The sequence below is a fragment of the Chamaea fasciata genome, unplaced genomic scaffold (assembly GCF_029207755.1).
Source record: "Chamaea fasciata isolate MVZ Bird 193981 ecotype frontalis unplaced genomic scaffold, bChaFas1.0.hap1 SCAF_2, whole genome shotgun sequence".
NCBI lineage: Eukaryota > Metazoa > Chordata > Aves > Passeriformes > Sylviidae > Chamaea > Chamaea fasciata.
In genome coordinates, this window is record NW_027094087.1 from 105,568,432 (window position 1) to 105,580,818 (window position 12,387).

The 12,387-nt window shown below is 41.6% G+C and overlaps 1 protein-coding gene across 1 annotated transcript; it reads right to left on the reverse strand.

The window, feature by feature from the left end:
- Positions 1 to 2,056: 2,056 nt before the first annotated feature.
- TASL (TLR adaptor interacting with endolysosomal SLC15A4) lies at positions 2,057 to 10,105 on the reverse strand. The gene is made up of 2 exons (XM_066177519.1): positions 9,931 to 10,105; positions 2,057 to 3,212 (listed from the first exon to the last, which is right to left on the reverse strand). Exon 2 carries the CDS (start codon positions 3,209 to 3,211, stop codon positions 2,336 to 2,338), a length of 876 nt encoding a protein of 291 aa, XP_066033616.1. The 5' UTR covers position 3,212; positions 9,931 to 10,105; the 3' UTR covers positions 2,057 to 2,335.
- Positions 10,106 to 12,387: the final 2,282 nt, after the last annotated feature.

Here is a 12,387-nt window from a genome sequence, read left to right on the forward strand (position 1 = left end):
TTGGAAGAAAGCTGCCTGAGAATGGAATGGTTTGTAGTTGACTGATAAATATCAAACATGCCCTTCATATGCACGAGCCTGCTTTTTTTACATTTAAGGTTTGTTGTTGTTCTCCACTGCTGTTCTCTGAGCACTGCCCCTGGCTGTGGCTGCAGCCCCCCGACACAGGCCCCTGACACGGCAGCTGTGGGAGGTTCCCACCCGGGTTTGGGCAGAGCTCTTGGCCCCTGTTCTCCAGCCGCCCTCCTTCTTTCTTGCTTCAGTTCTGAGAAAGAGGACGTGGTGACCAGGTGCTGCCCACGCGTCTGGGGGGGAAATGATGGTCGGCATTTCTGAGTAAGAGACGATAAAATGCTGTTTTGTTTGCCCAGGACAAGGTCTGTGGAGTGGGGAGAGCTGAGTGCAAGAATCGATTGCGTCCTCTGATGAAGGAGTCAGATCCTTCAGCAAGGGTATTGATTTACGCATTCTACTCCGCAAGTTGCTTTCCACTACGTCTTTTGCAACTGAAACTCAGTGATGTGAATGTCAGTAGGCATGAACAAAAGCCTCGTGTTTTGAAAAGCCTGAATCTGTATCTGTAAAAACTGCTATATTTCCATGTTTTTGCTCTCCTCTGGAAGTCGTTTTCCAGGTTGTTGGTAACGGATGTTGCATGCAGAATGTATTTGTGTGCCTGTGCAATACCATGATTGTTGTTTTCCCCTAAAAAATACCCTTTTTTTTTTCTTTTCTTTTTTTTTTTTTTTTTTGTATTTGTAAATAGCACTTGATCACAGTCTAGAAATATTGCATGCCAGAAATTATCTGTCTTGAATTGCTGAATAATAGTATTTGGGTAGGCTGTTATGGCAACAGAGGTACATCCTCTGGATTTAAGTATCACAGGTTCTCACGGCAACTTTTTTTTGTATACTTGCACATGCAGGAATATATGCTGAGCTATCCCAGTAATCTCTGGAAAACCAGCAGCAACAGAATAAACTGACATGTTTATCACTTGACTTTTGTTTTTGAAATATACATAAAACCCTTCCTTAAATAAAATACATAAATAAACAAATCAGGAGGGGGAAAGCACAAAAAGGCCAAAACAACACTGTGGAAACAAGAACATGAAATCATTTTATGAATATTTAGTATAAAATAGTATTAATGTTATACTGATTTCAGAATTTCAACCAATGATGGATTGGTATTGTCAATACATCATACATTATGAACACTCAGAGTAGGTACCAACCCTTGCCATAAGGCAGCTCTGGTTATTGTTTTTTTTTTTCTTTTTTTAAGACTTGGTGAAATTTTACAAAATAGGACCTTCTACCAGAAATATATCAAGTTCCAATGACCTTTACCTATGATACAACAATCCTAACAAAAGGAAGTGTTCAGCCATGGTGTCTAATGCTCCATTTCAGGTTTTCTTCTGCATTCTAGGGCACTGTTCACATTAATCCAATGGACTTTGGAGTAGCCCTTTTTCTTCAACATGCAATTCTCATAACAAAGGTGAATTCTCCTTCCTTTTCTCCTTTCATTATTACTGCTGTCCCCACATGACCCCTCCATAGCGTCAGGTGTGTAAGCACCTGGCAAAGGTGGTGTCTGTCTGTGATCACAGGTCCCCAGTGCTCGTTGTGAGGATTCAAGTCACTGCAAAGCACATGGGTTTACACACACACTCCAGAGGATGTTGCCTGTTTGGAAACAGAGTTTGTGCTTCACAATAAGGGATGGGAACTCCTGAACAGGAAGACACCAGTTAAATAATTAGGGTTAACATAGAAAGGGCTCTAAAGTGTCTATCCCTTAATATCTTTAAGAACAAATTATAAAACCTTCTGTGAGGGTTGTCCTAAGTAAAGCTCTTAAGGGCAGGGAGATGAACTGGATGACATCCTAAATTCTGTATTTCTGTGGCTGTGCCATCACTGTGCTTGCTTGTCCTCACATGAATGTAAGCCTGCACAAGCATGGACCCAGAGGTAGGATAGCAGATGCCAGAGAGGGGAAATTTGAAAGGATACATCAAGTATGTGGAGAAGAAAGGGAAAACCTGAGCATCTGGAAGTATTTAATATGCTCTTAGTCATTTTTCTGTGAAACTTTTTTAATGTCTGAGGTTCATTAAAAACACTTAAAAGAAAAAAAAAAAAGTACTGGTCCACAAAAGGAGCTGCACAGCACAGGAGTACAGGTTGTTCTGCGTATTTAATATGTACTGTAAGGTTTTATTTAAGTGGTGGATGGTAAATACATTTTTATTAAGCAAAAAATATCTTAAACTAAAAACTGACTTTGAAGAACATAAAAACTTGCTAACATTCAAACACTAAGCATTAATGTGACTATATTGGGAAATATGCAGAGTGGGTGTGCTCATTTCTGAGGAAATCTTCCCACTGGCTATTTGTAAGAAGCGGCTAATGACAATGTCTTTGGCCTTGACAGTCTCCATGTTCCTCTCCCGCGATATCTGCATGCTGATCTGATCCACGTTAGTCATGATTAGCTCCGAGGCCAGGATCTGGGTGGGGGATGCCCTGTTTGCTGTGCTGTCCATGATGTACTGCTTGTACAGTTCCAGCAGCTTCTGCTCCAGGTAGTCGTTGAGGGCGGAGTCGGAGAGGGGCCGCAGGTGGGGCCCCAGGCTCGCCAGCCGCCAGCACGAGGAGTGGCCTTGGGCCGGCCTGCGGATGGTGTCACTTGTGGGGGGAGCCTTCACTGACTCCATGGGGGGAGGAATCTCCGAGGACTCCAGGAAGGGGCCTATGCCGCTGTCACAAGCAAAATCTGTCGTGACTGAGCTGATTGGCACCACATAGTCCCCAGCTATGTGCAAATCGTTGTAGTTCTTGCAAATGCTCTTGCAGGAGGGTGGGACCAGGTAGGTGACTTTCTTTGTCTGCTCCTCAGGGACATGCGTACCTGGAGGTGGCTGCCCTGTGGGCATTGGGTGATGGACAGGGTGTGGGAGATTATCCTTCTGCCTCCTGCTGTGCTTGCTACCTCTAGAGCAGACGGAGGAAATGCACTTGCCAGCAGATCTGCATCTCTGAAGGAGGCTTTTTCCTTGTGCTTCGCCTGTGGAAGAATTATTAATGGACTTCATTTCATACACCCCTTCATCAGGCAAACTCTTGCAGAGTGCAGGGTTCAGTTCTTCATAAAGGTAGGTGATTCTGTGAAGGTAACCTTCTGACAGCATCCTTCTCCAAGGGAAAGGATCCACCAGCAGACACAAAAATGATAAGAAGAAATTAATTACAAAAAGTTCATTTAAAACTCGCTGAGCTGTGATTACACTTGCCAGTGGGTTACTGGCTGCAAAGAAATGTCTCCAGTTTGGACATAAACAAGAGTGTCTCTGCCTTACTAGGGGCCTTGAGTCAGGGACTGAAGTGATCAGCCTGTCTCCCTGTTGCGCTGAATCTCACCAAAGCACATTCTGTATAACATAGTTTATGGCACGTCCAATCCATCCAATGGCAAGTGAGCAGTGGATAGAGGGACAAGTCTTTTGGTATGGAATAGTTGCTGTAATAGGTTATACTTAAATGCATCTAATTTTGTCCTGGACTTCATTAAGAAGCCAGGGGTTGCCCCCTTTTTCTCATACGCTTTTAAGAAGCCAGGGTTTTCCCCCTTTTTCTCATATGATTTGAAGCAACTTTTGTTGTGTGTGGTTTGTCAGCTGCCTCTGAACTATGATGATTTGAGATTCATATTGAGAGTATTGCCCCTTCTGTTCCAGACTAATCAACAACTGTAGGTGTGGTTCCTTTTTCATTAAAAAAATCTCAGACGATTAAATTTGCACTTTGCACATCTGCGTTGTAATCAGTCTGGAATTACTTGTCTCTACCTTTTTATACATGAAAATGTCAGTGGAAAAAGCAAAACTTTTTGGAGGCATGATTCATCTGACCTGGTTTAGACACCTAAATCAAAATGAAATTAATTGTGCCCTAGATTTGCTTATCACTCTCCAGTTGCTATAAAAGGATCTTAAACTAGATCCTAGATATGGATATCTGCAGGGTACTTTTGAAGAGAGAGATTTCAGTACAATGCATAGGAAAGTGCACATTTCAGAAGTACTCCAGCTCGCTCTTTGACTGTGGGATTAGTCGTACCACAGCTCTGGAAACAGCTTTCATTGCATTTCTGCAAAGGCACAGTCAGGTTCCAGCAGTCACTAACTCTCTCCACTCTCTGAGTGGCAGCTCAGACCCAAAAGCTGCACAGAAATATTAGTAATTAAAGACAGGATTTGCCAGCAAGGACACACATGCTGGGCACCAATAAATGTTCTGCCCAAGGTTTAGCAGCTTCATTACCAAAAAAATTGTTTTAAATTCATCTCAGTCTTTTTTTTTCAACAGATCTCAAGGACACAATCAATGGGAAAGATGTTCTAAAGAAACTGTTTGGTCCAGCAAAGAAGAGAGCAGATTAAGAGTAAAAATGTATTAAAATTAAAACTATTAAAATAATTTTTATATATATACTACAAATGGTATTTTCCAAGAATGAAGGTACTCTAATTTATTAGACTTTACACAGATGTTGGGGAGGAAACAGTGTGAGAAAAGACTTTCCTCGGGGGAGGGGTTCGCTTCCGCACCACGAAGAAGGTTGAAGAGAAAGTTGAAGAGAAAATAACCTTCCTTCAGGCAGAAATATTAATGGGAATTAGATGTGTCCAAACACTTGCTTTGGTGACCCTGAATCCTCTTTGTTGCTGCCAGTTGTGTAAGGTTTCCCACAGGCAGTAAAATGTAATTAAAGGTGACCTATTTACACAGAAAGGGGGATAAATGTTTGGGGCTTGGCAGTCCTTGCAGTATGCTGCTGTTATCTTGCTTTGGCTTTTAGCTGTAATTAAGGTGCCTCCTCAGAAATCTTAGCCAAATGCTAGAGCTGCTCAGGTTATCAACTCTCTCTTCTGCCTCTGTTCCCCACTTTTGCAAAGGCTGTTCCCTTCCCCCCACCATCCGTGCGTGGCCCAGATGTCTTTATTGCAAAGTCACCACTAACCATAGCTGGCTTGAATCTGGAATTGTTATACATTTGTTTGTACGTTATTTTTAATGTGGATTCGGAGGAATGAGTGGAAATGTAACATATGGCCTGTCCACTGCTCAACCAACATAGGCAAAGGCAGTTGTGTTCAGGTAGCATGTGACACTTTGGTCTTTCCTGCTCCCCAGCTGTGAGTTGTTTCTGCCATAAGGTGCTACATGAGGGAAATGAAACCACTGGTTTCATTTCTTTGCGCTGCATTCTGCTATGCTTATTTTAAGGGTGTTGGAGTACACTGAGACAGTAAAGGAAATAAAAGAACTGGCAAATTCAAAAGTATTAGGTCTCCTTGTGCTCAGAGTTGTGTGTTCTGCTGAATGAGTTACAATCTTACCCTCTGAAGGTGGCAAAGGCTGCCACACTAATCTGGCTCTTCCCAGCTCTGCAAGGAAATCTGACTGAAGTTTTGACAGGCAGTGCTGAGACCATGAATGCAAAAGGGAGGTGCATGTATCTGGTGTTTCTTGTCCTAGTATATAATATATCTCTGCCAAGTTATTATCCCATCACCCCAACAGTCATGTAACTGTGCCACCCTTAATTTTTGCATTTTAAATCTGATAAGGCTTTCATTAATTCTGCTTTCTTGTGTCTCTTCTCTTAATCCCCTCTCCATGGCACTGAAACACACCAGGGATTCCAAGGGCATAGAGATTATATCTAATGTCTTTCAATATTTGGGTTTCATGGTTCTTAAATCCAGATTTCACTTACATGTGCCTGAAAATAATTGCATAACTTTTTGTTGCACAAGGAAAACCCATCCCTTTTACAGTTCTGATCTGACATATTTTGCGTGTCAGGTGAACAAAAAGAATTTTCCTTGTGTTGCTACTGCCCTGACAATGGGCACTGACTACACTCTCTCTAAGCCTAGTGGAGAGAGAGGGAGAAGACTGTCAGGTTTACACTGCCTTTTCTATCTGACATAGGCTTTATTACAGTCAGATGATCTTAAAAACTCAAATGTCTTGCTCGAGGCTTTTGTTCAGTTCTTCAGCAGAAGAAAAGCCTGAAGGCAGGATGAATGTTTAAGGTCACACGGAGAATCCAGGGCTATTACCAGTGTGTGGCAGCAAATTTGCTAGGTTGTAATGCTTGTAGACAGTGCCAGTGTTTGCATAAAGACCTCCGATTACAGTCTGAGAGCAGGAAAACAGAATGGGAGTTCTTGGCTCAGGATAAGCAAAACACTTATGGAAAGCCTGAAAAGTGTGCACAAATAGATATGATAAATTGTGTCCTGTTCAAAAACCTAAGCAAGATGAAAAGTTGCTAGAGAGAATGGAAAGAACAGGGTGCCAGCTGGGATCATAGCTCAGTGGGGAAAGAGACATTCTTCTGCATTGCAAAAGGAGAGGATGGGAACTCACAGAAGAGACAAGCTTGTGTTGGATGTCTGGTTTTCAGATCCCTGACAGGGCTCTGAATGGCATTAGAGTTGTGCTACTGGGGATCAGAGCTCAACTCTTATCACAGGGTATACCTTGAGTTCTAGCTGGGATCCCAGATGACAGTCTCCCTGTCTCAAGGAAACTCAAATCCTATGGATCTGTCTGTATTTTTCCCCTATTTTAGGAGACATTTTTCCAGTTTGTGGAGATAGAAAGATCCCCACCGTGAGGTGTGGGATCCACCTCAGATTGCCAGACACACATGCAAGAGTCCTGGCAAGCAGGATAGTCTGTAGAGCAAGCTTACATGTATTGCAGGACCCATATCTCACCTTCCCCTGGGGCTAGTGTGGAACAGCTCCCAGGAAGCCCCAGCACAGCCAGCGTGGGGAAACAAGGGCAGTGAAGAAGGTAGTATAATGAGCTGTGCACATGGGTAAATAGAGCCTCTCCTTAATGCCAGAAACCTGCAGATCTTTGGTATCTGAACCTCATTTGGCTTGGGTAAAGGCAAAGCTGATGACACCAAATTGTGTGGTGAGATGGACACATTTTACAGGGAGACCTGCCCAGGCTGCAAAGTGGGCCAGCAATAACAGTATCAGGTTTAACAAAGGCAAGTGGCAGCTTCTGTACTGGATGACACAACCAAAGACCGCGGCACAGGGATGTGTCCCTGGGGAGCCTTGCTGAGAGGGACCTGGGGGCCCTGGTGCACAACAAAGTGACCCTGAGCCAGCAGAGCAGGGCTGCTGCAATGAGGAAAATCAGATCCTGGCCTGCACCCACTGGGGCACAGCTGGATGAGATAGAGATGGGATCTTCCCACACGGCATTTGTCAGGCTGCCCCTGGAGCATCCAGTTCTGGTCCCAAAAAATTCAAACAAGATGTGGACAGACTGGAGAGGGTCCAAAGGAGGGCCAAGATGATGATCAAAGGACTGGAAAAGCTGCCTTGTGAGGAAAGTTTGAAGGAGTTAGGACTCTTCTCCCTGGAGAAAAGAAGACTGGGGAAAGAGGACAGCTCATCATAGTATTCCAGTATCTGCAGCTGCAAAGAATACAGAGGTTCTCTCTTTACAAGAAGCCACATGGAGAAGACAAGTGGGAATGAGCACAAGTTGCATTGGAATAGAATCACAGAATCATGTAGGTTGGAAAAGGCCTCAAAGATCATTAAGTCCAACCTTTAACCTAGCACCACCACGTTCACTGCTAAACCATGATCCCAAGTGCCACATCCACATGTTTTTTTAACTGCTCCCAGGGATAGGAGGGAAGAGGCTTCATATCAATGTGAGAAGGAATTTTTTTACAGTGAGAATAATCATTGACTGGAACAACCTCCCCAGAGACATGGTGGAATCCCCTTCACTGGATGTTTTCAAGATGGGATTGGACAAGATTCTACATAATCTCATCTTTTCCTATACTTTGAGGTCCTTTCCAACTTATGCTGCTCTCTGACTATGATTCTACAGTAGCAGTGGCTGCTGTTTGATGTCGGAGTGGCTCACTTTGCCCACAGCAGAGGAGAAGATGAATAGCCAGCGGATATTTTTGCACAAGCATCCGAATGCTGCCCACTACATTTGTCACTTCCTCTCTCTGCTGCTGCTGCTGCTGCTGCTGCTCTGGAAGATCTGGGGCCCACAGAGCTGCACCATGAGGCTCTTTATGCAGTCACTGTGAGCCAAACCACCCTTGTCCCTTCCTCACATCTCACTTCACTCTGATCTTTTGGTCTTCCCACAGGAGAAAACATAAGCCCTGTTCATCTTCTTTATCACATGTCAATTGTTGAAGAGATGCAGAAAAGCTGGAGTACCTCACCCATAGGGAAATGTGGGCTGGTTTGAGAGAAACAAGTAGGTTTGAGAGAATAATAATCCTGTATATCAGGAGTATGAGGGAATCTGCTGGAAGGACAGGCTAAAGAAAGCAAGAGAGGAGACATCTGCCCCAAGAAGTCTACTATACTGTTGAATGCTCTTGTCATACAAATACCTACCAATTTTTGATTATGCCAAATGGATGACAATGAGTTTCAGGAGCATTCAGCTTCTTTAATTTAGAAACAAATACATCCTCAGTGTATTTTTGAGTGCTGTTGTATCTTTAAGTTGAGTTAGGGGGACATTCTTCCATAAAAATATGATGAAAACTGTATGTTGGTAAATGTAGTTTCTTGAGCTCTCAAAGTTTTCCACCCAAGTTTGTTTTATCAGTTCAAGATCCTTGAAACTTCATACAGACCAAGACTGATTCATCATTTTCCATACTTTTCTTCATCATCTATGCCTATACAAAGGTTTAGGACCCCATCAATCTGGTTGGATAGCATTTTACATCTCATATCCACAGCTGTAAACAACAGCATGAAATCTGAGGCAGGAAAGAATCAGGCTCCACATTCATAAGGAAGACTTGACTACATAATATTTCTACCCTGTGCTTTTATCATTTTCTTCCTGGGGTGGAAATCATTTCATGTCTCTGGATGTCTGTGTTAATTTTAATGAATTGTTAGCTGTTATGACTGAACTGTGTGTACTGCAACATTTTGAATCTAGGCATTTGAAGTAAAGAGGCAATAAATCCACATGAACTCTTACAGAAGAGAATACACTTCCTAGAAATGAAAAGACTAAATGGTGAAGCAAGAAAAACAGAAAAGGCTGAAGGTGTTTCCCAGAAGGAGTGAAGGAAATGGTCCACAAAAAGGCATTGAAATGTTAGTTAAATTTGCTGTAGAGCATAAGAATGAGGGGACAGGAGGCATGTTGAGTGTGTATACCCTAGTTGAAATGTGAATTTGCAGTAAAACAAGAAATTCACTGAGAACTGGAAAAAGGCAATCATAAAGTTTTTGTTAATAATTTTTAACATCATCATGTTTTCAGAGAAGTCTCATCTTTCTTTTTATTAACTTTTTTAAAAAATAACATGCCCATATTCATCTATTTTGGTGCCTATTTTTATTTGTAATCTACAAATAGAGTACTTCATTTAGAGAACATTACTTAGATATACAGTAACATACACAGAAATTTCAATAACAATATCTTAATTATGATAAAAGCATCACAGCTAGTAAGGCTCAGTTCTAAAATATTCTGAAAAGCCTATTTAGTCTGATTTTATGAAGTCTAAAAGTATCAGAGGAAAAAAATTGTTTTCATTTTGAAGTCTCATTGCAACCATAGTTCGTCATGGTTGTGAATATGGCACCTTAGAAATATTCTCATCACTTCTTAAGGCAGCAGAAAGTGTCTATGGACAGAAGCTGAGACTCTGCAAACACATGTGCATTCAAAACAGAAAAAGTGCATCCTCATTTTACCAGCTATCAGCTGTGGTTCCACACAAACAGAACCAAGCTACTTTGATAAGCAAGGGCAACATTTTCATAAATTTATATAATCTGCAGTATATTTTAGTTCTTACCTCCAAAGAAACAGCAGCTGACGAGGCACAGAAAAAAAATGATGTCTTCTAACTAGTTTGAAGCCCCCTGTGAGTCTGTTCTACCCCAAAATGCAATGTTCTGTTTTTATTTCCTTTTCAATTACACTTCTAAGATAACATCTGCTTTACTTCTAATCCTCTAGAGCAAAGAAGTATAGAAAGAAAGTCCCTTAGGAGATGAGGGGGTTTTATAACTGACTGAACTGCAACACGCTGAACTTGTTTCCTCTTTTATGTCCAAATGAAACTTCATTGTGAAACTGTATACTGTTAAAATAGCTGATTGCAACACACAGTCCAGGCAGATGGGCAGTTGTAAGAAAAAAAGCCCTGGTGAGTCAAACGCTCAGAACAATCTCAGAGAAACTGTTCATGTGTTGGCAGCTTACAGTGCACCCCATTTCAGCATCACTCTTCTTTTAGCTGACACAGTGAGACATCTTGACATGGCAAGACTGTCATGCCAAAGAGGTTGGAAGAGTGAGGTGCCAAAGCAGAAAGACATTGCACAGCAGACCTACTTCGTTGTCTGCAGACCCTTGTACATATAATCTTCCACCAAGCAGCACAGCACAGCTGCTTTCTCAGGTTTTGCTTTGGCAAGGTTGACAACACTTGTCAAGACAAAAGATAGACCTGAAAGTTAGGCCTTGTCTGTTTTAGAACTCAGTGCCATACCCAGGAAGTTTGTCTTAGTAGGGGCAGTGGATGAAAATACCTGGGGCCAGCAGGAATTCATCCACCAAGTGTGAGGTGTGAGAACAGTGAATATGGCTTTGAGATTGGTGTTGGAGTATTCCTTAAGGACAAAAGACAAATACTGTTTGAAACACATAACTGGACTCTTTGAATTGATCCCAATAGGACATACAGAGTTTGCTTTAAGAGGCATAATTATGCATCCATATGTTGCAATAATAAGAGAAATATATTAGAAATGTATTTTAGTTCTCGGTGAATTTTAACTTCCTCATTCAGTACCATGTGTTTTTCTCAGAAGCCTCCTACTCTGCCAGCCAGAAACAATACTTCTATTAATGTCATTTTCCTAAATGTCCACTATGATGCAACATATGATTGGGACTGATATCAAAGTTTTCTTCCAAAGTCTTCTTATACATAGGCATGAAGAAAGTACAAGTGTCAGTTTGTCCCTACCTACACATTTGTAGCTATTTCATACAACAGTTTAACAAGTAATATTGTACCCAGTCATTTGCCATGCAGGGATCAACAGCATCTAAACAGCACAAGAACAGGACAACACTGGCAGTTTAATGAAACTCTCATCAGGTATCTTTGCTGTAAAAAGTTCTCCCTGTGGAAACAAAGCTCCTGTTGTAACACACCAACTCTTTTATGCTTAACATTAGCATTAACATTAACATTAACATTAACATTATTGTAATTTTTTCTCTGATCTCTCATTTGTGCTATGGACCCAATCTCAGGCCTTGTCACATTTATACTGGCCCAATATTTTTTTTTCCATGTTTCCTTACCTGGATGAAATCTATCAAGAGAAGTAAGAAATAAATCTCTGTGAGGTTTTATCTCTTCTGTAGATCCAGAGAGCTCTATATTCACAGAAGCTCAATATTTCTAGTTAGACTGTTGGGGAAAAAGAATTGGTAGTATAAAAAAACATTTCTGTAAATGTCCTCAGAGAGTTTTCAAAATATTTTTTTTCAATAATCTAAATCCATGCAAAACCAGGAAGATACAAATAGGCAGATACTTTAAAGTGCTTCTACTGCCAGAATAGCACAGCTATCCAGACCAACTGTAAAATCAATCTACTATCATAGATTTACCTAAGTATGTATTTAAGAATTATCTTCAGGCACCTAAATTTGGATAAAATAAGTGACCCTGTTTTGTGCATATGGAATGTTTTCAGTTTTCTAGAGGAACTCAAACATTGTCTGCATTTCTGCACAGTAGCTTTGTGTACCTATGGAAGGGAAATATAAAACTGTAATTTCTTGTCACTGAAATTGCACATTAACATCTTGACAGTCTAGGCTTTCAGGACATCCACTTATTCTAGTGACCTTTTCCACATTCACTCCTGACATTGGAAGAGTTATCCTCAGCTAACATGTACTGTCCTATATGAATTTTTGCCATGTGGCTTATGAACTGCTCTGACTGCAGCACTCTGAGGACCAGATCCAGATCTGAGTGAGCCGGGTACAACACAGCAGCACCTGACCCCTTTTGCAAAGATCCCCACATGTGTTGTGCCTCCCATGCCCGGTGAAACAGATGAGAGGGAAGCAACCTTCAGCACCTTAGGGGATCTTTCAGTCAGTCTCTTCATCTCTTCATCTGTAAATGTAGCTCAGATTGTCTGAGGCCAAGCCAAATTATTTTTGTCAGTGTAATTCACTACAGCAAGCCCAATGCATAAAGATTGTCTATCCCTATCCACCC

What these genes read in the sequence shown, in the direction of transcription:
- TASL (XM_066177519.1), bottom strand. Translation starts at nt 3,211, where the DNA reads ATGCTGTCAGAAGGTTACCTTCACAGAATCACCTACCTTTATGAAGAA.